Genomic DNA, 27,725 nt, shown 5'->3' on the forward strand with positions numbered 1-27,725 from the left:
TTAACAGTGGATAAAATATTTATTGTGATTTTTTCTCCTGTGACATAAGATTGTTTATTTTTCCCAGCTCTCCAAATGACACAGTTGCTGAACCTCTTTCAGCTGGTCTTGCCTGAAAATAATGAAAGATGAAAGATATTAGAAATAGATAAGTATACAGGTCTAAACTAAATCCCTTAATGCCATCATATATTTTTTAAATCCCCTACCCTATGTAAATAAAAACTAGAAAGTAAATGGAAACATGAAGCCACTAAGAAAGGTGATTCGTCTTAATAATATTACCTGTGAATCATGGTATTTCCATCCTATCATGTAATAGATTTGATACGTGGCAGGTACTGAGCCATCCTCATTTCCGTACATTTCTACAAAGACAAATAATAGTTAGAATCTGAAAAAATGAAAGTAGGAAAAAAAATCTGCTCAATGAAAGGTCATGCCCTCCAAAGAGAAATGGATACTGAGATACTGGGAGGGCTCTGAAAATGCTTCATGTGAAAAATCCTCAACACTGAGAAGCTGACAGCTATGACTACAGTAAGGGCTCTTTGGAAAAAGGATATGGAACTACAGGATCTGTGTTCTGAAAGGAAGGACAAAAAAAATCTGATGACGCTTTACAGGAAAGGAGAAAGCACTGGCAATTTGAAGGGGTAAACATGGCAGGGCACGAGTTCCTCGGTGAGGCATGGGTGGAAAGGACGCTCAGCTCTCTTACCTCCATACACCGCCGCAGCCGCCAGCATCGTGTCTCGGTGCAGCAAGGCTTTTCTATTCCAAGCACAGTTACTCTCACCCATACCTAAAAATACACTACAGTTTTAGATAATACCGCCAAAAGTCTGAGCCGCTCAAAACACACACCTCCTTCTCATCCAACACTATACCCATCCCGATTCTCTAAAACAGACTATAGTCAGGCTTCTTAGTGACTCTAAGGCCAAAGTACTTGAAGCTTCTGGATAGTGAAACCAGTGAGGAAGTGAATTTCAGCAGGCAGGCCCCATAAGCATGTGTTACTTGCCAGCAATGGTCTAAAGCAGGCCAGCTGGGCGAGAGTACGGCAACCGGCCCTCTAGGTGAGTCATCAGGAGTTGGCACGTACCTTTTCAAGGATGCCACATTTTCTGCCCCTTTCAGCTGCTCTTCAGAGGAGGACAGGGCACTATTAAAATGGCTACCTCCTTCTAAGCCACAGATGTCTGCCTGACCATGAAACTTGGGAGATGGCTTTGAGACTCATTAGATAGTACTGGAACTACAAGGTGTTTTCAGATTTTACAATATTTTACTAATCCCAAATTAGGAAAAACTTATGTGTATTCTTTTCAGGGGCACTTTTCTTAATGTTTTAAAATTTAGATTTCTGGGGCATGTGGGTGGCTCAGTCGGTTAAGTGTCCAACTTCAGCTCAGGTCAGGATCTCATGGTTCGTGGGTTTGAGCCCCGCGTCGGGCTCTGTGCTGACAACTCAGAGCCTGAAGCCTGTTTCAGATTCTGTGTCTCCCTCTCTCTCTGACCCTCCCCTGCTCACGTATGCTGTCTCTCTCTCTCTCTCTCAGAAATAAAAAAACATTAAAAAAATAAAATAAGATTTAGATTTCTTTCCTTCAAGTTGATACCTAAAAGCTAGGATTAATAAATACCCTTCTATTCTTCATTAAAAATTAATGCTGTATATTTGATTTTTTATGCACATATTTAAACAAAAATACTCTGAAAGGCCACATTTTAAACTAGTCCACAAAATCAAAACAAGTTTCAAAAGTAAAAATTCTTTATATTTATTTTCTATATACTACCCAATAAAAAAATCAGTTCTTACTTTTGTTTTTCTACTTTCACAAAATAAACCAATAAAATTCCCAATATCAGTTGTTCTTTAGAAGTTTAAAAATAATCTTCCAAGTTTTCAAAGGCCTTATTAAAAACAATCAATATATCAGCTGTAATAAGTGAAATGTTCTCTTCTCTCCAATCCCAGAAAGTTCCTATTTCTTAAAGTTATGAATCTCTGGTATGAAAAGCAATGTCCAGAGTCCTGTGAGTACAATGGCCCCAATTCATGAAGAACAACAGACATAGAAACTAACAAAGCAATCATCATGAAGCAAAAGGTGGATCTTACTCTGTCACAAAGCAGCTAGATGACCTCAGACCAATTGCTTTGGGTCTTCAAGGTGGCCAGACTAGATGAACTCTAAAGGCTTCTAGGGCTAACATTATAGACCCATTACATAATCTCATTTTAAAACATTCTCCTAAATTGTGAGTATCAGCCAGATCAAGTGACCAGAGGTATACTGGGAGTTGGACTAGGAAGATTTATTGCTGTCGATGGCTGCGCTGCTTTCATTTCTGTTCACCTTCCCAGGGCCGTGACTTACTATACATTAGATATAGGCAATATCAGTGGAAATCAGGTTTAAATTATTTAATGTAAATACGTAATACACTATGAGAGTGGGGCCAAGGGAGGGGAAAAATACTTAATATGCTAAAAATTCTAAAATACCTTTTAAATAATTGGTATTACAGACCCTAATTACGATTATTAAGCACAATGTTAAGATATGGAAATTTGAGAGCACTACTACATAACATAGTAATTCTGCTGCTGGGGCAGCACCTCCTTGCCTCACAAGAGAAACACACCACCACACCCATCCTCCTTTCTCCTCATAGAAGCAGTTCAGTGATGCGGGGCAGAAAATCTAGACTTGAAGATCATAATCCTAGTTGTGAGCCTTAAGGAATCTTGGGCAAAGTCACTTAACTCTAATTATAAAGTCAGTTTTATCATCTTCAAAATGGAATGCTAACACTTCATAAAGCGTCATGGTGGACCACCTAGGAAACACTTTAAGGGACTTCTGACCAGCTCTGGGCTTTGGGATAACATAAAAATCCAGGAAACAGGTAAGTATTTAAGACTCTCACAGTGTTTTTAAGGTTAAGTTCAACTGCTTGCATAAAAATCTAATTTATTATGCATTAGGAGGAACAATACTGAGTATGATCTAAAAAAGCACAACAAAAAACTGAACTTACCTTAAAACTACTGTGAAAGCCTCCAAAACTTTTCATGCATTCATCAGCTGATACACAACTTGTTTTGTAAAATTAGGTCAACATTCTGGACTTTTTTCTGTGAATTAATAATAATGGCAGCTTAAATGAGAAACACTACAACCATCATCAAGAAAAAAGTGTAACAATATAAAATACCAGAAATGAATTTGAAGGTATCACCATCTTCCAGTAGGCAAAGCAGCATGCCTGGAAGTAGTCACCCAAGCTCTTCCCCTCCTCCCTTCATCCCTGCACCACTCTCCTTCCCATCTCAGCTACCTCTAACCCCTAGCAGGCAGAGTGGTTGAGATTTTGGGATCTGAGTTAGGTTGCTATACTGGACTTAAATCCTGGCTCTATCACTTATGATATGTCACCTGGTGCAAGTTCTTTCTCATGTGTAACAAGAGACATGAACCACGCTAGCTCTAGTCCTATCTTCCTCATAAAGTATGCCTTATAAACAACGCTGGAGGGTAAGCTTTTTAAACTTTTTAACGTTTGTTTATTTTTGAGAGAGAGAGCAAGAGAGTGAGCGAGCACAGGCGAGAGGCAGAGAGAGAGGGAGACACAGAATTCAAAGCAGTCTCCAGGCTCTGAGCCTGACGTGGGGCTCAAACTCACAAACTCTGAGATCATGACCTGGGCCGAAGTCAGATGCTGAACCAACTGAGCCACCCAAGCACCTATGGAGGGTGAGCTTTTTAACATACTGATCTGATGGTCTCTCCTGTGCATGAAATTCTCTCCACACATTACCAGGCTCACCTGATAAAATCTAGAAGCCTCTGGTGGACTATTCCGCATCATTTCCATCATCTCTCCATTCTATATATTCAAGCAATACAGAATTACTGTGGAGTTTCTTAATTAGCAAAGTGAAGGAAGTGCGTATCCTCTTGCATCTCCATGATTTACACAGACCATTTCCGTGGCCTGGAAAGCAATGCCCCGAAGGCCCAAACCTGCACCCACCCATCCAACTCTCCTGGCAAACTCAGTTTAGCTTAGATCTTGCGTCTTCTATAAAAGCACCGCTGACTCCCTAAGCAGATCTGGGGATTCCGTTTTTCTGTACTTTAAAACACAATGATTTCATTTTATAGTTAAATGCCAATGTCTGTCTATCTGTGTCTCTAGCAGAGCACAAACTCCCTGGGATAAGGGATTATGTATTTTCATCACTGACTCAATAGCTGGCACATGGTAGATGTTCAATAAATGGTAAGTGAATGAATATAAAATCAACCAGTTAATGCTGTTTTTTGTTAAATATCACTTTTACAAGTTATCTTTAGATAACACTTCTTAATCCTCTGAAGGATAAGACACTCAAAGACTACAACATATGATTTATGTAAAAAGCTTTACAGTAAAAATAAAAGCAGCCGAGGCAAAGCCTCTTAAGGTAAATATTTGGCAAGAGGTCTTCAAAATATATGACCTATTTAAAACCCTTGGGGGAGGTGGAGACTATCAACCAGGTAGCATTATCAGGCAACCTTCTGAGGCAGCTGGAAATGTTCTACTTTTTGTCTGGATAGTGATTTAAAAAATACAAGTAACTATACAGTTAAGATTAGAGCATTTTACTTGCTAGCTTTAATGGAAAAAAAAAATGCACACAGATCAAGTAGGCAGTATTGGACTTTGGATTCCAGATCCAGTGTGACCACGGACAAGATATTTAACTTCGCAATGTCTCCATTTGCCAATCTGTAAAATTAGGATATCAGAAAACCTCACAAAATTGCACCCAGCACAGAGTAAGCTCTGTATTTTTAAATCAGTGGGCAGTAACCTTTTCCAACTGATACATCTAATTTCTAGTCCCTTTCTTGCTTCTCTCTTGAAATGAATCATGAGCACAGCATTTATTATATAGAATAAAAATAAATGCTGCATTTGAGAAATATTTTTATCGTTAGAGTCTGAATGATACATCATCAGCCCACCACCACCTCTCTAGCCTTTGGATGAAGGGCCCCATGATTACATCAAGGAGAGCCAAGCGCTTGGGGTAGTGCTTGGGAGGGGGTGTGTGATTTATTACTGGTCCCCTGTCATCTTAGGCATGCAAGCTATAGGCTACCAATCCCTGTATTAAATTTTAATGAAGAGTGACTCTAATAGTTAAGTTTTCAGCTACATATCTTTCCCCTTATAAAGACAACAGAAATACTGTTGCCAGAGAAGGCTGGATGATGGGTAAAATGGACTATGGTACAAATGGGTACACGAAAGAAGTAGTTGAGGGAGGTAAGAGAATGCCAGAGCAAGAGTCTGGCACCTAATTCTGCCACTAACAGACAAGTGTCCCCTTGGGCCTAATCCTCACTTATAATCTAGGGACACATTAGTTAGCAGATGTCTACTGAGAGAACTGCAACAGAGTGTAAGAAAAACTATAAACCTATAAGCAATTGCAATCCACTTATCCTTATAATTCTCTTGCTTAAATCATCTTCTCATTTTTCAGGATCAGATTAAGGTTCCCCTAGGTAAGCACAGTTCTGGTTTCAAAGAACACACCTTTAATCACTTCAGCTTCTCTCATTCATCAAAACTGCCTATGCCATTTGTGTAATAAGCCAAACCTCACAATTTCTTAGGGAAGTTGAAGCTCTCCTTGGAGGAAATCAGTTCTGCAGAAGCCCCCTCAGTGGCAGATATGTATGTCTGCATACCTTACCTATTTTGGGATGTGGAGACGGGGTTTGTGTCCTTGTTGCTCCTCAAAGCCTCCTTCAGGCCATTACCCCTCTAACTTGTTAAAAACCATTGGGCTGCTGAGAACACCACTATTTGGCTGGCCCCCTCTCCCTCTCTTGCTTGCTGTCAGACACAGACGTCAGATTCCCAGTGCCTCTCCTCAATCATCAAAGGGTTTGGCACCTCAGCTCCTGTCTGTACCCCAAGTCCTGCCACAACCCTGGGTGACTTCAGTGTTTTCACCGGTACCATGGTCTCTAAGATATTTTAGTCCTCCCTCTCCCAGGCAATGGTTCTCCATTACCCTGCCTCCATCATCGCATCTGTAACACGTCCAGACATGTCCCTCTTCTATAGTCACTGTACATTAGGTTCCTAAAGGATCAGCATCTGGCTGTGTTCTCTTCTCACTTCATAGCCTCATCCCAGGAAACTGCTTCAAATATCACCAATTCACAGATGACTCATGATATTTTAACCAGGCAATTGCCTCCTCTAAATGACATACCCACACCCCCAACCACCTACTTGACATCTCCTCTTAGACATTTTACAAGCACTTCAAACCCAAAATAGTCACGTGTGAACTCAAGAGGTGTTCCTGCCCATACTTGGTCTTCTACTGTTTCCTCTATCAAGGAAGGCACACCATCTAGCTCTCTCCATTCACCCACATGTAATCCATCAGCAAAGACTGTCAAATTTACCTCCTAATTATCTCTAGAATCCATTTACTTCTCTCAATCTCCACTGCTACCATCTTAGTCCAAAACACCATCATTTCTTTTCTTTTTTTTTTAATGTTTATTTATTTTGAAGGGGAGAGAGAAAGTGCATGTGAGCAGGGGAGAGGCAGAGAGAGGATGAGAGAAAACCCAAGCAGGCTCCATGCTGTCAACTCACAAACCATGAGATTATGACCTGAGCCAAAATCAAGAGTCAGACACTTAACCCACTGAGCCACGTAGGTGCCCCCACCATCATTTCTTAATAAGCTTCATAGCAATGAATCTCTCCCAACTAAGATCTGCCAATCCAATTTTTTCAAAATGCAAATCTGGTATCGTGACTTCCCTGTAACTCCCCTCCATTAAAATGCTTCAAGGGGCATTTTAAGATAAAGACAAATCATCTCAATAGGGACGGTAAGTCCCCCATTTACTCACCAATCTCATTATTTAATTCTCTTTTTATTCCCAGTACTCTAGCCAAATGCCCTGCTTTCAGTACTTACCATGCTCTTTCTTGCCACAGTCATTGCACATGCTGTTCTCCCAGCCTGTGAGTCACTTCCCTCCCCTCTTCACCTAGTTAGCTCATCTTCATCTTCTAGAGCACAATCACCACTTCCTCAGACAAGACTTCTTTGACTCTCAGACAAGGACTTATCCTTTTGACAAACCCTACTCCTACACTAACCTAACTACCTGCCTTCTTGTGCCTGGACCCAAGCTGCCAACTGTTGCTGGAGAAAGTCACCGATACACTCTACCAGCTGCAGACATACCCTTCAACAGAGTCCTATCATCCTTTTATAGGCAGTCACAGCACTCTGTACCCCAATTTATGGCACTTCCCAGGATTCTAACTTAACATTTATCTTCATGGCAGCTGTGTGATATCTGCCTCACCCATTTTATTTTATAAGCTCCATGAAGACAGTCTTCTTTCTCCTTGCCAATGTATCCTCCTTAGTGGTGGGCCCCTGAGCCCGCCAGAGTCTCCTCTCAAAATATGACTCTCAAATGGAGTCTAAACATTCTTTAAGGTGCCTTACCTTGTAAATCTTCCATCAATTCAAACATCCCAGGATAGTTAACTTGAATTTCATCAGTATCCTGTTTAAAGTGAAAAAGGAATATTCATTTGACATGTATCATTAAAAACCCAGATTTGAAAACAGGCCATAGAGATTATCCAGAACAATCTCTCATAGTAAACAGGAATCTTCTTTACAATATTCTTCGTAGATGTCTTCTGATTTATGCTTGTTTTATGAAAATGTCAAATTGCAGAATAAATACACCAATCTAAGAGAAATTTTCCTAAAACTCCATCAACTGGTTCTAGGTCTCTCTTTGGGAACAACATAGAAAAAGTCTGTTTTGTATCTGCAAACCATCACCCTCTTCTTCAAGTTTTTGAAAACTCTTTCAGGACATTATAATTTTTTAGGGGGAGAGTTAGTCCCCTGGACAAAATTTATAGATTTATAGATCCTTACACACCCTCACTGCATTGCTCTATACGTAGTCAATATCAATCTCCTAAAAAGTGGCACCCAGAACCAAGCCAAATAGGGTCATCTCCTAAGATGTTTCCAATGTACTTCTAGGAATGCAGCCATACTGCACTGGTTCACTTGGGAGACAGGCACACCGCTGACACAGTTTATTTCTCAAATGGACTTCTGGGCAATTATGTCCCATTCTTTCTGAAGCCTGATACAAGACTTTACAATTGATTGTTACAATGGCAGAGACCACTGTGTTCCCCAAATATCCGGTGCTCCTTGATACTTCCCAGCCCCTGAAAGACATTTTTTTCTGGTCAAAGGAAAGGAGAGAGCAAGGTCATAGAGAACTAGTGATCCTTTTCCAAGCCATCCCTTTTGCTGAGGTAACTTCAGAAGATGCAAGAGCCAGATGGCACAACCATGGGATAGAGATGGGCTGCCCAATCAGCATGGGGCTGTGATATGATAAAAGTGTATGTTAAGCATGAAGATGTAGGAGTCTGTCTATATTGGGAACTAGTCCCCAAATACAGGACACATATTTGTTTTTTTGGTTTTTTTTTTTCAAGTTTGATATAATGCAGCATGTATCTGAAACGTGAACTTATTTGCACTAATCACTTTGTAGTGTCTAGATCTTTCTGTGTTTTGTCATTTTGTTTAATGTATTAATTAATTCCTCCCAATTTTGTACTTTAACATTGCACAGAATTAAGTACAAACCCCAAAAGGACACTTATCAAAAACATCTATTCTGGGGCGCCTGGGTGGCTCTCAGTCAGTTAAGCATCCAATTTCGGCTCAGGTCATGATCTCACAGTTCGTGGGTTTGAGCCCCGTGTCGGGCTCTGTGCTGACAGCTAGCTCAGAGCCTGGAGCCTGTTTCAGATTTTGTATCTCCCTCTCTCTCTGACCCTCCCCTGCTCATGCTGTCTCTCTCTCTCTCTCAGAAATAAATAAAACATTAAAAAAAAATTTTTTTTAAATCCATTCTAATTCCTAGAGAAATGCAAACAAAATAACTACTTTCTTTTTAACCTTAGAGATACAAAGTACAAGCAAGGTTTTGCATATACTGTTGACAGGGCACATAAATTGATGCTACTTTTGCAGAGTCATTTGACCCTGCCAAAATTCCAATGTACAGATTCTCTGACCTAGTAATTCCACTGCCAGAAATTAACCTGACAGATATGCCAAGATTATGTGAAATGAAATTCACTGCGACATTGTTTGAAATAGCTACAAAACAACAGCAGCAAAACAAAACAAAAAAATGGAAATAATCTAAAAGTCTATTAATAGAAAACTGTTTATATAAATTGTATCTATTTAATGAAATACTATACAGCTAGCAAAAAATGTGGTAAGAAAATAAAAGTAATAGAGTGTATATTTTACTTTTTAAAAATATTTATTTTTGAGAAACAGAGAGGCAGAGTGCGAGCTGGGAGAGGAGGGGGACGAGCAGAGAAAAGAGAGGAAGATGCAGACTCTGAAGCAGGTTCCAGGCACAGAGCTGTTGGCACAGAGTCCAATGTGGGGCTTGAACTCATGAACCATGAGATCATGACCTGAGCTGAAGTCAGAGAGTTAACCAATTGAGCCACCCAGGCACCCCAACAGAGCCTATTTATTGTTGCATATGTAGGTTTAAATAACATAACTGTATTGTGGCCTATGATTTAAAATTGTTCTGAAAGGGTATACAAGACAACAAAGATCATCTTTGGGGTGAATGACCAAAGCCAGGAGGAGACTTCTTTTCACTTTAGACCTGCTCTGTTCATCTCATTCTATTTATATACCTTTTTATTTCCTTTTTCTTGCTAATATATACATGATCATCTTCTGTATGCATCTCTGGGTAGTCAATTTCTTCTCTATATTTTTCTACACTGAGAAGCTATTTTTTAAAAGAGATCATAAGATTGAAAACAAAATTCCTTACAGCCTGATACCTAGCCATTAAGCAATATCCTTTGAAAATAATCTTTCAATGAAACTAAAAGCATTATCTCCATCTCAATCAAAAGAATACCACAATAGCTTTGTCAAAGTCCTTTGTTAAAGTCAAATTAAGATGGACCACATCTGCAGTTTTTTCCTAATATATTAGTATTATAATATATTAAACCGGCAACTCTGTTTTAAAAGGAAATGAGTCTCATTCAGAATGTCAACTAACTCTGAAAATAATTCACTAAGAAAGTCATATAAAGGCAATATTGATTTAACTTGAAAATAAACATCCATTGCAGTGTAAAAATAATATATCTATGTTGTATGCAACATAAACCTTTGTAGCTGATTATATAAAAGCTTTTGGGGATGGAATTTTTAGAAAATACATTATGATATATTGGTTATACAGCACATTACAGGCAGTGTATATGTCTCAAGAAATAAATCTGGATAATTTATTTATAAATCAGCAACTCCATTAATTTAACAAACCATAAAGAAGATTCCACACCAATATTTTTGTATTATCTTAGTGTTTGAGTTATTCAGCTCATTTTTTAGAGAAGAATATAGAGGATATTTCCATAACAGATTTCCCAATTAACAGAAATGTAGGATTTTAAATGCTTTAATGTTAGGTTAAACATTTTTAATAGAAATCTAAAATTCAGTTTACACTTCTAATATGGTTAATATTGATAGATATAACCTACATAACAAAAACTCTCTAAGGTCCTCAATAATTTTAAGTGTGTAGCAAGGTCTTTAAATCTACTGTGGTCTAGACACTTCATCCCCTTTATCTTCATACTAACAGCCAACTCAGGTGAGAAACATTTGAATTTTTTAAAAAAAATCAATGTTCAGAGACGTGAAGTAAACCCCTCAATTCCCCTAGCTACTAAAGGGGCAAAGTAAGGAACCAAATTATAGCTGTCAGATACCAACGCCCTGTACCATCACTGTACTGTGATGACTTCATGTTTCTTCTGAGTGTACAGGTCCTCTTTCTAGGTCTCTCCAGCCCTAATGGAGTATAGCCACCTTTCCTACATTCTCTACCCTGGATCATGAATGAACATACCTTCATTTCTGCCTCGTATGGCAATATTTCAGTTGAGGGCTGGTGGGAGATGCAATACTGTTAAGTGCTCCCCTTTTCCTGATCGTCTGAAATGCTCTCTCATATTGTAACAATGTAATATTCATTACTCTGGATCTGAAGATTCTAATGCACTGGAATAGCAGGTCTTAGAAAACAACCTTCGGGGCGCCCGGGTGGCGTAGTTGGTTAAGCGTCCGACTTTCGCTCGGGTCATGATCTCGCGGTTCGTGGGTTCGAGCCCCGCGTCGGGCTCTGTGCTGACTGCCAGCTCAGAGCCTGGAGCCTGTTTCAGTCTGTGACTCCCTCTCTCTCTGACCCTCCCCTGCTCACGCTGTCTCTCTCTCTCTCTCCTAGAAATAAATAAAACATTTAAAAAAAAAAAAAAAAAAAAAAAAGAAAACAACCTCCATGTTAACTTAGGTTTGGGTTTTTTCTGAGCTACTTATTTAAGTAACAAATAGTAAAAATTTTATGTTCATACCTGTGTCAGTCAAGATACGTTTATACAAACTAAATTTAAAAAGAGAAAAAAATGCTAAAACCTTTCCATAATACCATCAATACCTACAGTTTTCTATCTTTAAGATGAGAAGTTCTATCTGAATTCTGTGATGAATGGGTTAATGAAAAGTAATTGACTCTCTTGATAGTTACCACAGTCAGTGTATTAAAGCCAGCTCTCCCAAGCAGATGTCCTAGGTCATTGACAGCAGTGAAAGGAGACACGTGTGGAGAAAATCCTCCTTCCCTTTCTGTTTCTGCTAACTGTAATGAACACCGAAGTTCATAGAGTGTGTCACCTCCAAACATTGCACCAATAAATACTCCATCTGGTTTTAAAACGTAATGAATCTGTAATAAATACAAGACAACAAAACTATTCAAAATTTTACACAAAAAATGTTAAAAGGATAAAAATATGTTAAAAAGAATAAACATATGGTGTCTGAATCAATATTTTTATGATTACTATTCTTATTTTGTCAAATAATCAGAAGAGTTAATAAATAATATCTAAGGCAACCAGGTCAGAAAGGCACTGCATTATTATATTACTGTAAAGATAGATGATAATTTATTGACAGTATTAATACTTATTGGTGTTAATAATTAATAATTAATTGATACCCTTAATATCTACAAAATATGTTCTATGTATTCAACTTTTCTAATAGACACAAATTACTTTTATAACTATTTTGTTTATTTATTTTCAGAGAGTGCACCAGTGTGCACAAGTGTGGGGGAGGGGCATAGAGAGAGGGAGAGAATCCTAAGTAGGCTCAGTGCTGTCAGTGCAAAGCCTGACCCGGGCCTCAATCCCATGAACCATGAGATCATAACCTGAGAAAAAATCAAGAGTTGGATGCTTAACCAACTGAGCCACTCAGGCACCCCACAAGTTATTTTATAATCAGAAAAATACTGAAAGCAAAAAAGTTTAAAGTGTAGTGGATCACAAAAATCACAAACCTCTATCTGGGCCCTTTAAATGTCACTTTGTAACAACTCCCATCAAAAGATGAAGTCTACTTCCCCTCTCCCTGAATCTGGGACAGCCTTGTGACTTGCTGTGGCCAAAAGAATGCAGTGCAAGTGACAACATGCCAGTGTCACACCAAGGTCTGTAATGGCCTTATAGGATTCCCTGTGCTACCACCATGTTGTGAACAAGCCTGAGTGAGCTAGTCTGGTAAGGAATAAGAGATAGGAGGAACAGAAATCAGTCAGGCATCCCAGCTAAAGCCATTATTGACCAGCCAGCTTCAGGACAATCTAGCAGCAGATCACAGACACATGCATGAGCCAGGCCAGACCCAGAAGAATTTCCTAACTAAGGCCAACCCAAATTCCCAACCCACAAATTCATGAGCTAAGTAAACTGTTGTTTTAAACCACTAAGTTAGCCTGTTATGCAAAAAAAAATCTAATTTAAACAGAAACTATCATGATTCACCACACTAATCTAATCAAATATTAGTTTCCTATAAGGAGAAGTAACTTATTTCCCAGCTTTACAACAAAAACAATTTTTAATTGATAATTTAAGCAAAACAGTGGTTGCAATGGATTCCAGAATCACAAATGTTTACTCACTGACTCTCTTCTTAGAATTACCATCTGTAAATAGATCTGACTCTGACTATTCTCAACAATGAGGAACGTTACAGGAAAGGGTTGATTCTGAAGTAAACCCAAAATCATAGTAGGCTCTGCTAACCAAAATACCCATCTTAAATTTATAGTTAATATATCATGAAACCATTACAAAACAGTATACAAGTAAATCAATCGTAAAATCTTGGCTTTCTTCCCCTCTCCCCCTTTGCTGTTGCTTCCTTCTCTTGTCACCTAGCAAGTATCAAAGAGTCACTCCTCAGCTCTTTGCAGCTTCTCCCTACTTCAGAGGGCTTATCAATTCCCATGGATTTCACAGGATGACTTCCCAATCACTATCTTTAGCCTGGACATCTTCCCAGAACTATAAACTCATTTTCATCTGCCTGTGCCATGGACATTTGTATCTTGGCACTCAACCACCCAACACAACCAACATACACATAACACTTATTCTCAAACCCATTCCCCTCTCTAATTGCCATATTTCTGTCAATTACCATTTTCTATTCCCTTTATCTGATCATTACCATTCCTTCCCCTACTTTTACTAATTATTTTCCCAGGCATCCAAATTCAAAACTTTAAGGTGAGTTTGGACTCCTCCCGGTCTTTGATCTTCAGATCCAACCAGCCAAATGGCTGACTCTTCCTTTACAGGAGTCCAAAATTCTCTTTCTGTTAATTCTTGCTACTGCCACTAAGCTTTAGTTTCTCTCATGCCTGGATGATAGACGCAATCTCTTTAATTGAACCAACTTCTGGAATCAGTTTTCCAACTAGCAAAATGAACACATCTTACAGAGTTATTTATTTAACACATATAAAACAAGACACAGTGATTAGCAAACAGTGTGTGCTTACGATATGGAAGTTATCCTGCCCATCAGCCTTTTAATTATGTTACTTTCCTCTTCAAAATTCTCCAGTGGCTCTTAAATGCACAAAGAATGGACTCTAAATTCTTTTATCTGTTACCCAAGTCTTCCTAAATTTGGTCCCAAAGTTACCTCATTTCCCAGTGCTATATTCATCTCCAAAGAGGCTCCTTCTCTGTTCTTTCATGTTCGTGAGGCTCTTCTACCACCTCCATCCTGTGAATATGAATTCCCACTCCAAATCTGAACTATCTTAAGGCCCTGCTCAAGTAATTCCCTCTTCTTGAAGCTTTCCTAGGCCACCCATGACCCAGTGATTTCCCTCCTCTGAACACAGTGCTCTTTACTTACTCCTCATAAGTTCACTGACAAATGCCAACCAACAAATGTACCTCACTCTCTCTTAGTATAAGGTGTAGGGAAGATACAAATACAAACAAATAAGTTCCGACCCACAAAAAAAAATTTATAGACAATTAAGAAAAGGAAACTACACAGAAAATGTCCATTATCAATGTGATGTCAATACTATTCCAAGTTATTTTGGACAATATATAGGCTTTCATACATATTTAAAATATTTCCATAATTAGATTTCTTGAATTCCTAGGCAGGGGGGAGTCACCCAATGTTCTGTTCTGTTCTATTCTATTCTGAGAGACAAAGAGCATGAGCAGGAGAGGGGCAGAGAAAGAGGGGGAGAGAGAATCCCTTGGGATTCCCAAGCAGGCTCCATGCTGTCAGCCCAGAGCCTGACATGGGGCTTAATTTCACAATTCATAAGATCACAACCTAAGAAGAAACCAAGAGTCAGACGCTTATATAACTGAGACACCCAGGAGCCCCCAATGTACTTCTTAATATGCCAAAAGGCATCAGATGTATTTGGCCCATAGAAGATAATAAATACTTGATTTGCTTTCATTTCCAATCATCATAAGGATAAAATGGAAAACATTTGTAAGATTCTGGTAAAAACAAATTTTGAGAAGTTTCTAATAATGACACAGCCTATTTGAGTAAACATTACATTTCTTACCTGTTCAAGTGCTCTAGGAAGGTCATTCACCCAATGTAAACTAGAATATGAAAACATATTTGTTTAGCTTAATTCATATAATTAGTGTAATTATCAATTAAATAAAGAAAAGCCACAAAAAAGGAGTTAAGTTTGAAGTCTGAAACTGCATACCAAAATTCACTATTTTCATATAAATTTTAAAGTGAAGACTATTCCCAGGGGAAAACCTTCCTTGTGTCATGCTAGAAAGCTTGACAGTTCTATAAATACAAAAAGTATTTAAAACTTAATTTAGGGAATCTATTTCATTTTGTTTTACTCCTATTCACCCTGTCCTAGTGCCTGGTGATATGTGATGGCAAGAATCATAGTCTCTGTAGAGTATGGTCATACTTTCCTGACTGAGGTAGCATCCTCTCATGCTGCCTTCCAGGATGGCAATGAATGCCCATTTCAAACCATACTGTGTTAAGATCACATTTATCTTTCATAATGCTTTCTGACAACTTTTAGATGCTTTAAAAATTAAGAATGTTATACCATATTATAACCTCGATCATGCTTATGGGGAAACTGAAAGCAACAGAATTAGGTACTTGCAAACAGCAAGCAGAGGAGCTAAAAATCACATTCTGACTCCCTGCCCAGAGCTCTTTCCCTTAGACCAATATTCTCTGTAATGTTTTTCATTTCATGATAGAATGTGAACACTCTTCTAAATTTGTTCAGCATATCTTAAAAAGCAGGGAAGAGATTACAAACTCACTGAAGAAAACAGCAAGAATGTAACTCTCCCAGTTTGTCTGGGGCTGAGGGATTCCTGGGACATAAGCCTTTTCAGTGCTAACACTGGCAAAGTCTTGGGTGACTGGTCACCCTAAAAACAGCTGTGCTGACATGAAAAGCATGTTGAATCTTTGAAAGAAAATCTGACTATAAAATAAGACAGGGAAAATAACGTACCACACAGAATATTTTATTTTGGGGCACCTAGCTGGTTCAGTTGGTGGAGGATCTGACTCCTGATCTCAGGGTTGTGAATTCAACCCCTATGTTGGGTGTAGAGATTACCTTAAAAAAATAAAGTCTTAAAAAAAAGAATATTTTATTTTTTCTATTAGAATCTAAGTTCGCTGCGGGCAGGATCACTGTCTGGATTCATTTTTGTATTCCCCCAAAGCATCTAGCTCAGAGTCTAGTATATTATAATCTATTCAATAAGTATTTATACATTTATGTAATAAATGTGGAGGGCCACCGTAGGAAGCACAAATGGAAAAACAATAACCTTCAGGACTATATTTCTGTGTGGTAGAAAAACTGAAGTTGAAAGAAATACTAGCTTTTCCTTATTTGCCAGAGTGAGTTTATAAGGGTGCTCTAACATTTGAATATTGGAGCCTGTATATCCTTTACAACTCCCTGCCCCCATTAATATCAATACTAAGTAATAAGAATCAGGGAGGAAAACCCTTCTATCATAGATCAGCTTTAGCAATATGAAAAAAGTTGGGAAGAAAAAAGTTAAGATACTATATTATATTATCTCCACTAGGGAGCATGTAATTTATAATTCTTTACCAAAGAAATCTTATAGCTTATAAACCAAGTAAACTGGTTTGTGACTTTAAAAAAGGTACTAAGAATTTACTCCAGGGGTGCCTGGATTGCTCAACAGGTTGGGCAGCCAACTTTTGATTTCTGCTCAGGTCATGATGTCACTGCGGGACTGAGCCCTGCATTAGCTCAGAGCCTACTTGGGATTTTCTCTCCCTCTCTGTCTCTTCCCCATCTCAAAATAAATAAACATTAAACAAAAACAAAAACAAAAAAAAGAATTTACTCCATTAGCTATTTTACCTCATAATATTATAATTTTATAGCATGAATTATCTATTTAAAACATGCATTTTGAAGAAGTACAAATGGATTACCAACCTTAAACTGCTAACCACCAGGTCAAATGTATTTTCTCTGAAGGGAAGAAACTCTTCATCAGCTAAAACACTGACAGTAGGGATTTCCATTTCTAAGGTGTTTTTCTAGTGATTAAAAAAATAAAAGTTCAAAACACATTCATATAGAATTTCAATTACTAATGCAATCATTACTAAATTTAAGTCAATGTTATATTCATTCGGCAGTTTCTATACTTTCCAAAAAACAGAGCCACAGAGAAGCTCAAGAAGTATTTCTTATATGACACAAAAACTGGCTAGTGGGTTGGAAAAACATAAATAGGATCCTATCTCACACCAAAATAAATCTCAGAAGACTGAAAGTTTCAGTGGCATAACTGAAGCCATAAAAGTACTAGATGAAAATATGGGTGAACATTTTTCTACTCTTAGGTGGAAACATTTTAAGCAAACATGACTCAAAAGCCAGAAACTATAAAGGAAAAGACTAATCTATGTAATGATAAACCAATCAAAACTTCTAAAAACACATAAACAATGCAAGCCATACACTTTGGGAAATACTTATAACATAGACGATGAAATTAACATCCCCAAAAAGCAAACTCTTACAAACTCCCCACAATAAGAACATAATAAGGCAACAATGCAGGTACACACACATCACAAACTTACAAGTTCACAAATTAAGAAATACCAATAGCCAAAAGACATCAACAGCTGTTTGGCTGCATTCATAATTGAAGTACAAATAAAAATATCAGTAAAATTCTACTTTCTGCCTATCAAACTGACAAAGACAGAAACCATTGGCCCAGTACTGCCAAATAGGAGGAAAAAGTTGCTTTCGTATAATATTATTCTATCTTTCTAATGGAAGTATGGAGACATATATCAAAAATTTAAAGATGAACATCAATGCATTCATAAATTCCACTACTAGGAATTTATTCCCAGGGAGAAAAATAAATCAAAAGTACAAAGTTGCTTTGTATAAAGCTGTTCTTCCCAGTGTTAGTTATTAAGAAACTAAAAATCAACAGAAATTTAGCCAAATAAATCATGGAATATTCTTATATTAGTATATAGTCATTTTAAAAGATGGAATTTCTGTGTACATATATCATTTGTTGATATAAAAGAATGATATCCTGTGAAAAACATAGCATGTTATCATTATATCATTTGTATAAAATTACAGAGATAGCTATACATCTGCAAAGGCGGAGACCAAAATGTCACTAGTGGTTGTCCCTGAATGGTGAGGACCAGGGGTGATATTTTCTTCCCCTTTACATTTCCTGTATTATTTAATTCTTTCTATGTGTTATATTTATAATCAGAAAAAAAATAAAGCTATTTTCATTTTGAAGGAAATAAAAATAAAGAACTAAAAATAAAACCAAGAGATCAGAAATCAATAGTGTTAAGAAACTACCTACCAAAGCATTTTCTGCAATGTCTACTTGGAAGAACTTTCCAACACTTTCCTGCAATGGAATAAAGTTAATTAGAAAATACAAAAACTAACAAAAGCCCACTAACAAAACAAATAACTGCTGAAATTGCTCAAGGAGAAAGTGATAATTCATAGGTTAATTTTCAGCTTTGTAAGGGTATTTTTCTGAAGTAAAACCAGTATAGTACACAACTAGCATTAATAACACATAGTAAGTTACACACTTTGAAATTTAAAGAACCATGCCTATATTTAACGTATTTAACTAGATTTAATAAAATATACAATCCAGATTTAGTAATCAACATCCTGAGTTTACTCCAGGGATTAAGGCTTATGTGTGCTGAGAACTGGTCCTCCCCACTCCTGGGCCACAGAAGTCCCGGATAGTTTTCCTCTTTTAGTTTTTCATTCATATAGTTCACACAGAGTAAAGACGACATAATAAACACAGATACTTGGGGGGATAGAGGGCTCACTGGTTTCATTTCCCCTGTTTCATCTCTCCTCTCTCCATTCCAAGAGGAAAGAGCACTGCATCACTTCTTTCCTAGATTAACACTTTCCACTATGACCTTTTCTACAGGATCCTACTGCTTCCATCACCATCTCTATCAAATCTTCCATCTCTGTCTTCTGTATCTCCTTCCCTTATCTTGAAAAAGTCATGAGCTTCCCAATCTGGAGAGATCTCCTCACCTCTAACTACCATCTGGCTGTTCTGTATGTAATCAACAACTCTAATTCTCACCAATGTCTTTCTCCTTAATTCTTTAAAAAAATTGTTTTAATGTTTTTTTTTTAATTTATTTCTAGGAGAGAGAGAGAGAGAGACAGCGTGAGCAGGGGAGGGTCAGAGAGAGAGGGAGTCACAGACTGAAACAGGCTCCAGGCTCTGAGCTGGCAGTCAGCACAGAGCCCGACGCGGGGCTCGAACCCATGAACCGCGAGATCATGACCTGAGCGAAAGTCGGACGCTTAACTGACTAAGCCACCCGGGCGCGCCTCTTTCTCCTTGATTCTTGATAACCTATTCCCACTCTCACTGCTCATGCCATTTATAAATATTACTAACAATCTAATCAACTACAACAGTGTGTCTGCTCTCAGTCCTATTTCACTTGACCTGTGTGAAGTCCAGCTTTGTTGTAGTCCTCCCCTCCTCTGTTAAAGAAGCCAGTCCTTTTCACTTCATGCACACCCACTTCTTAAAGAACTTCCTGCCCACAACTTGGAAAGGGGACCCTATCATAACCTGGCCACTGCTGACTACCCAAGTGCAACTGGCTCTCAAGAAAAAAAAAAGTGCCCTGAGTACTTGTAGTGTTTGCCAATTTCTGTGGTGTAACTACTCTTCATTCTCCCATCCCTAAATACAGTTGTGGAAGGTTCTTTTCTATATTATTGCCCCAGTGAGTTTATGTTCCTATGGCTTCAGTTGTCACCTCTGACAGACTTCCAAATAAGAACAATAAGTTCCAAAGTTCCAACAACTTCCAAGTAAGAACAATAGCCTCCACTTTGTCAGACTTACCTTGTCTCACTTTATACTCTTGCTGTCCCTTTGGAGATAGGTATTATTGCTCACACTTTATAGAAACTCAGGTGCGAGGAGACTGAGTAACTGGCCCAAGATATATAGTCAGCAAGTGGCACAGCTGAATTTGAAATCACTATCTGTCCAAGTTCAAGGCAATGCTCTTAACCTCAACACCCCAATTCCAGTTCCACATTTCCAACTACCTGTCAGACATTAACACTAATACAGTCCACTGTTAACTCAAACTCAGCAAATCTAAAACAGGAATACCCTGTGCTCTTTGCCCTACCACTTCCTCTGATTTTTCTAGTCACTGAAGGGATAACTTCAAATTAATATTCATTTAATTAAATATAATATTTAATTATAATTATTAATTTAATTTATATTAATTTGTTAATATTAATATTATATTTAAATATAAATATAATATTCATTTAATTAAATGAATTAAATGAATCAAATAATTAAATGAATATTAGTTAAATATTCACTTAATTCGTTGTGTATTGTAGGTACTGGGAATTTAGCAGTGACCAAAAGTGAGCAAGTCTATGGAGTTTACATTCCATAAGAGAAGACAGACACCAAATAAACAAATGTACATCAGGTGCTAATAAGTGCTGTGGAAACAAATAAGGCAAATGCCTAGTGGAGAATGGGATCTTATTTTATAGAATAATCAGGAAAGTTTTGATGAGGGATAATTTGAGCAAAGACCTGAAAGAGGTGAGGAAGTAAGCCAAACAGATACCTTGGGAAAGAACACGAGAATAACAAGTATAATGCAAAGTGCTGGCCAGTTTGAGAGACAGTGAGAAGGTTAGGGTTGCTGAAAAGTAAGGAATGAGGGGAAGGAAATGAAGTCAGAAACATGTTAGGGAGCCAGATCACTGAGGGCCTTATGGATTAAAACTGGCTTATTACTGAGTTAGATAAGAAGGCAAAAGTTCTCAACAGACCACTGGCAATGAACTGACCCATGCTTTAAAAGGATTACTTCATTGTGAGAATGGACTATTGAGGGCAAAGGTAGAAGCAAAGAGGCCAATAAGGGGGCTATTGCAGTGAAGACCAACATGATAACAATGAAAGTGGTAAGAGGTAGTAGAGTTATGGATATATTTTGAAATCCAAATAAAGTTTGCTGATGGATTCAATGCGGGAGGGAAGGACACAAGAGGGATCAATGAATAAGTTTTCTGGCCTGAGCAACTAGAAGAACAGATTTGCCCTGCCAACCACAACAATGTTTGGGGAGCCTCTCACATCCCCCTCCTGCCACCCTGGCCCAAGTGTATGTTTTTTTGAAGTAGATTTTACACAGAAAGCCCACTTTAATAGGTGTCCAACACAGTATCATATATACAGGGGTTAAAACAATAAATGAATGTCTTCATGGTCTGAATTATAAAATGCAAAATAAAATGGTATAAGCCTTAATAAAGGCTACCTATATATAAACACACAGAAAGATTTCTAATCAAATGATAAAATATTTTTCTCAGCTAAAAAGTTAGTTTAATCACATTTTCCAAATGAACGTCGATCTGATTTTATTGTGAAGTATCAAAAACATTTGCGCAGAATGGGAATGAAGAGCAACGTATCTTACATAGACTTAAAGAAGCTCCTAGTAGGAATTAATGTATAAAATGTACTAAAAAAAAGAAAAAACACTTAAAGGAAAAAATACTTAAGAGGTGACATAAAATAACCATTGGTTTGCCATTAAAAAAAAAAAAACTTAGCAATCTTGATATGATCAAAATCTAAATATGATACAAGCTGAATTAAGGAAGATGTTCTATCTTTAAAATTAGCCAATTATATTTCTGAAAGTAAATTAAGTCATTGAATAGACATACCTTATTCAAATGCTGTGCTATGTAACCTCTTCCACAACCAACATCCAAAGCAAGGGAAAAATTTCTAAAAAGCAGACACAGAAGTTATGATTTGTCTGTAATAAAACAGTCCATAAAACAATTATTAAGAAGCAATTTTTCTTAAAGACCTATTAATGAACCCAACTTTCAAAAAGTTACATTATCTACCTTTTCTGCCTCACCTCACAAGCTATTTCTACTAGAAATCATATTGAAATAGCAAGTCTGTCTGGTACAGATATTCATAGGACCCCATAGAACTTCAATTTCCATGAAGTTGCTCCATGACGTGGATTCAAAGAACAAATTCAGTAGGGGTATTTTAATTTGATAATATATCCAAATAAAGAAGGAAAAGAAGCTAATGTACATTAACATGAAAATATCTGCATATGTATCTGGAACTTACTAATTATCTTTTTTCTCAAATTTGTTGAGGCAACAAGTGACCTAAATCATCACGTAAAATACCAAACTATTAATGTTAAGCTCAAAACAAAACAAAACAAAACACCAACTAAATAGTAGCTAACATTAACTAAAATCTTACCAGGTTCAAAGCAATGTGCTGAGTGCTCAAAGTAACTCAACCCGAGGTCACTCAACTAATAAGAAGGAGTCAGAACTTGAATTCAGTTAGTCTGAATCCTGAACTAGAACTACTATCCCCTATGCTATGTTGTCTTCTCTAAATATATGTCATTTTAAACCAAACCAGTTAACACATCTAAATGTAGGCCATCCACAGGTTTAAGAAAAATCTGTGACAAGAAAACTTAAAATTTTTTCCATTAATAACATATTTTTTATTGGACCCAAAAAACTCCTTTTTCAATTTCTGTTAAACACCTATGTCAAAAATAAAGAACACCAGTACACAATTGGAGAACTGGTGTGAGAAAGAACTATTTATTTACCTAATGCAAGCTATCTTGACTGTCAATACAGGAAGTGTGACACGGTGAAGTACACAGCTTCAGGATCAGAAAGATGTGATTTAGAATTCTGGGCCAGCAATTTACTGGTTCTGTGACCATAAGACAAGTGATTTAATCTTACTGAATCTGTTTCCCCATCTATAAAATGGAAGTTACTACCTCCCTCAAGATAATTTTATGAAATGGTGCATGGAAAGTATCTAGCACAGTACGAGTGCTCAACAAACATTGGTTACGAGTTGCTATTACTGTCACAAATTGTAAACGTATTGAGTGGACCTCAGATACTACAAATAAGACATTTAATAATCTGTGGGGCTAGTTTTTAAAAATCAAAAAAAGATCGCTGTGAATAATATAAATTACACTTCATAAAAACAGAACAACAGTGCAAGAACTGGTATTTACACTGGTATTTTTTGTTTTTTTAATATTTTTTTATTTATTTCTAGGAGAGAGACAGCGTGAGCAGGGGAGGGTCAGAGAGAGAGGGAGACACAGACTCCGAAATAGACTCCAGGCTCTGAGCTGGCAGTCAGCACAGAGCCCGACGCGGGGCTCAAACCCACGAACTGCGAGATCATGACCTAAGCGAAAGTCGGACGCTTAACCGACTAAGCCACCCAGGGGCCCCACACACTGGTATTTTTAATAATTTAATTCTAAAGAGTTAATGTTAGTTTAAGACATGCTTTTAGTCATAATCACAGGTCTCTCTGTAAACTGTTTTGCTCAGTACGAAGACACAAAAAGACTGTAAAATCCATACTGATTTAGAAAATTCAACGTTTAATTTTTAATAAATGGCCTAAAATCCAAGCAAGTGTAGAGAACTAGCTATTTGTTTCAGACCCTTAAAAAATGGGTCCTAAAAAAACAGATGAATGGGGGTAATTATTTATAACAATGAAGCATTTTTTTACCTTACAAAATTAATTCATCCCAAGTCGCTAAGTAGCAAGAATATCTCTAAAAAATGACTATGTTTTTGAAAATTTCTTTCATGTTTATAAAATTTCTTTTATAGGCAAATATAATAAATTCATCCCATGTTGGTGTAATTTAACAATGTCTTTTAAAAAGAGCAAAAAAAATGATTTCCTAACATCTCAGAGCAATTCTATAGTAAAGCCATTATTTAACCATCATTTATATGGTTCCTGCCATACAGCTGTAAACTTGAATCTGTAAAATTTTTGTTATGCATAATATGCAGCAACGAATTCATCAAGGTTTTAACACTACTTCATGAACGTGTTCTCTTCTCAAATCTGCGTCTGTATAATTGTCATAGAACCCTTACTGCCGTTAAGAATAGTTAAAATAGTCAAAGTCTCATATAACCTGATTGGGGAACAAATCTAGGCAGACTCTCTCCTTCACTTAGATAGTAAAGGGTTCTGTTGTTAATTTTAGTTAAACATTTAAAGCTAGATTTACTAAATCTTAAAAATTCACATGTGATCAATTCTTTATCTCCATTTTTGGACCAATGTTTCCATTAGTGGCTCTTGGCCAGATGAAACTGGATCAATCATTCAGGCTCAACATGTACCCCAATGTTCATAGCAGCACTCTCCACAATAGCTAAAACATGGAAAGAGCCTAAGTGTCCATCAACAGATGAATGGATCAAGAAGATGTGGTTTATCTATACCATGGAATACTACATGGCAATGAGAAACAATGAAATCTGGCCATGTGTAGCAACATGGATGGACCTTGAGGGTGTTATGCTGAGCGAAATAAGTCAGGCAGAGAAGGACAAATACCATATGTTTGCACGTATAGGAGGATTAGGAGGAACTTGACGGAGGAACAAGGGGGAGAAGAAGGGGGGAAATGGTGGGGGAAAGGGAGAGAGACAAACCATGAGAGACTCTTGAATGCTGAAAAAAAATTGAGGACTGATAGATGGGGGGGGTAGGAGGGATGGGCATGGAGGGCACTTGTGGGGATGAGCACTGAGTGTTATGTCGAAACTAATTTGACAATAAACTATTTGTAAAAAAAAAAAAATTAAAAAAAAAAAGACATCTTTACCAATTCAAAAAAAAAAATCATTCAGGCTCAAAGAGAAGCTAGGAGTTGTGTTTCTTTTTCTTTTTTTTTTTCTTGGCAAGAATGAAAAAAAAAGAACACTTGCTGTCCCATATATAAAAAAAGGAGAGACTTAGAGTGTGATTAACATCACTAATCCTGGTAATAAATTTCTTTAGATTCTGCCATTCCAGACATTAAGCTCTCAACATCCAATCTCTTGAATCTCCAGTCAAAAAACTGCATTTTATTATGATAATCATCACTTACCTAGCTATGTCATATACGCGGTCTGCAATCCGACTTCCAACCTGAAGGATTACAAGCAGCAATGATATATATATATATAAATCAAGTAGGCATAACAGAGAAGCAGCACTGTTTCTCCAGCATTCAACAATCCATAGATTACTTATGTTTCAATATGTTGGTAAGTGCTTCTATCTCATTTTCAATTTGACCACAAATTATAAATAGGAACATAATATATTAAATTATCCCAGGAAACAGATTGAGACAAATTTCTTCAGAAGTCAACTTAATGAATTCAAGACTAACTATTCATGGATATGGATATGTATATTTGACCTTTACATTCCATGTCCTATATAAGATCACAAGGATGAGAAAGTAACAGAAACATAACAGGTACATTATTGTTGACAGATAGTAGCATGAGGTATATGAAAGTGAAAAAATATTGTTAGCTGGCGTTTATTACAGATCGATGTATAAACGATCACTTAAAAACTTTATTACTTGAAAAGTACTAAGAAAGTCTGTGGAACTACTAAACAGGTAACTTTTCTAAGCAACATGTGCAAATCAGAAAGTCAGCCAAACCTGAAGAGACTGCACTTCCTGCTATTCTCCCCAGTCCCATCCCAATCTAAAAGAGGTAAGAAGGGAGGTGCCTCCTTTGCTAGGCTATCTTCATCTGACAGGAATAAGATGTGGGGGCCTAATATTCCTCACATTTCACTACTCCTTCATAAACACCCCAGAGTTTTTATTAGGACTTAGAAGTTCAGAACATATGTGTATTTGCTTTTGGGGGTAGAAAGTGAAAGGAAAGAGGTACAGCAGAAGTCTTCTCCTAGAGGTATATCATTCCCACTATGAATATTCTTTGTTTATATTAAAAAGAACTGTCGTACACTTTAACTCATTTATTCTAGTTCTACATATTGACAAGGCATCGGTCAAGTTGTAATCTACATGCTTTGCTTGGAGAAGAGTGGTTAGAAATACACATCTAAGTACATATCTTTATGAACCCTACAAAGAAACACAATCATCTGGTCAGGCCAGGCTTGCACAGAGTTCTGTCCAAAGGAACTCAAAAACTGTTCTCTGCTTTTCCTTGAAAGAGTTCATTATACTTAACTTCAGTTTTGTGTCTTCCCCAAAGAAACACTTACTTAGGCCTGAACTTGGTGCTGCATATCCAGAGAACAGAAACCCTTAGCCTCCAGTCCCCCAGGACATAGGAAGAGGTCTTTCAAACCAGCACAAATCAGAGACCTTAATTTATCTTAATTAACGTTCCTAAAACATAAACCAGATTCTATCGCTTCACTGCTTAAAACCATTCAACAGGCTTTCACACTCCTCTAGAGCAGTTGACCAACAGAAAAACATGAAAGTCATAGATGTAATTTTAAATATTCTAATAGCCACTTTTAAATAGAAAAAGGAAACAGAAATTATTTTTAACATATTCTACTTAACCCTATATCAAAACTATAATTTTAACAGGTAAAGATAAAAAAAAATTAATGAAATATTTTGCATCCTTTCTTCAGTCACTGAAATCCAGTGTATTTTACTCTTACAGCACATCTCAACTGGACTAGCCACATTGCAAGTGCTCAATAGCCGCATGTGGCCAGAGATTACCATACTGAATGGGGAAGCTCGGTTAGACAAGAAAATCCAAAGTCCTCATCTCTTACCGCCCTAATAATCCCAGTCCTCTCGGCCTGACCTCCTCCCCCGCTCTCTCCTTCACAGAAATTTCACGGGAGGCCTCAACAAGGTCCTTTCCGCCTCAGGGACACTGGTCCTTCTCTCTGACGAGAAGGCTATTCCCTCCAGATCTCAGCTTGCCTCATCGCGTCATCTGTCTGAGAGGCCTTCTCTGACCACCGCGGTCGTTAATACTTGACTTCAGTACCTCACCTTACTTTGGCTGAAATTATATTTATTGTCCACCTACTCCCACAAGAATGAAACCTCCTGAGTGTAGCGGTCTTACTCTGCCCAGGGCATAGATGTATACAATTCAAGCGGTATTTGCTGAGTGAATGAGTGAGTGAGTGAGTGAGTGAATGAATGAATAGTTTACAAATATCCGGGTCCGATGAATGAATAGATGAATTAACAGCTTACAAATATCCAGGTGCACTCCTTCAGTGATTACAGTAGAGGCTCAGGCAAGGCGGCTGCTCAAGGTCACACGGCGAGGTGGGTCGGTTGGGGCCAGGCCGGAGCCCCCAGACTCTGAGCCAGCGCTTGGCGCCGCCCTTCCCATGTTGCCGTGCGGACTCACCTCCTCCTTCAGGTAGTCAAACTTCATCGGCTCGGGCTGCCGGGCCGCCCAGTTCTTCTGTTTTCTCTTCAAATCCCGGTCGAAGATATTTAGAGCTCTGGGCGAGGTGTTGCCCGGTGGAGAGATGCAGGAAGCGACCTTTCTAAGGCCGAGGTTCTTTGCTGGGATCCCAAGCGCCGGAGGTCTCTGCCACCGTAGCCTGAGCCCCCAGAGCCGCAACATCTCCAACGGTAGGGCCACTTCCAGGCGCCTTTATGTTGCGCCTGCGCCACAGCCACT

General features: G+C 37.8%; 1 protein-coding gene across 3 annotated transcripts; it reads right to left on the reverse strand.

The window, feature by feature from the left end:
* On the reverse strand, nt 1-27,691 carry NDUFAF5 (NADH:ubiquinone oxidoreductase complex assembly factor 5). 3 transcript variants are annotated; one of them, XM_039219104.1, is made up of 11 exons: nt 27,447-27,691; nt 25,166-25,206; nt 21,897-21,960; nt 18,472-18,519; nt 17,049-17,152; nt 15,129-15,168; nt 11,748-11,945; nt 7,565-7,625; nt 722-805; nt 286-368; nt 1-112 (listed from the first exon to the last, which is right to left on the reverse strand). In XM_039219104.1, exons 1-11 carry the CDS (start codon nt 27,666-27,668, stop codon nt 20-22), a joined length of 1,038 nt encoding a protein of 345 aa, XP_039075035.1. In that variant the 5' UTR covers nt 27,669-27,691; the 3' UTR covers nt 1-19. The 3 variants fall into 3 exon arrangements, 2 of the variants coding, with proteins under 2 accessions (XP_039075035.1, XP_039075036.1); XM_039219105.1 differs by lacking the exon at nt 27,447-27,691 and adding an exon at nt 27,287-27,417; XR_005525843.1 differs by lacking the exons at nt 1-112; nt 286-368 and adding an exon at nt 3,055-3,151.
* Nucleotides 27,692-27,725: the final 34 nt, after the last annotated feature.

Source organism: Hyaena hyaena, unplaced genomic scaffold, assembly GCF_003009895.1.
Source record: "Hyaena hyaena isolate Hyena2069 unplaced genomic scaffold, ASM300989v1 scaffold_789, whole genome shotgun sequence".
Taxonomy (NCBI): Eukaryota; Metazoa; Chordata; class Mammalia; order Carnivora; family Hyaenidae; genus Hyaena; species Hyaena hyaena.

Bases quoted from the DNA above. Each gene is read 5' to 3' on its own strand.
- NDUFAF5 (XM_039219104.1), bottom strand. From the start codon at position 27,668: ATGTTGCGGCTCTGGGGGCTCAGGCTACGGTGGCAGAGACCTCCGGCG. The intron at 7,626-11,747 runs GTAACTATCAAG...CACTTTAAACAG, and splicing joins GCTTTAATACACTGACTGTG to GATACTGATGAAATTCAAGT. The intron at 369-721 runs GTAAGAGAGCTG...TTGTCTTTGTAG, and splicing joins GGCTGCGGCGGTGTATGGAG to AAATGTACGGAAATGAGGAT.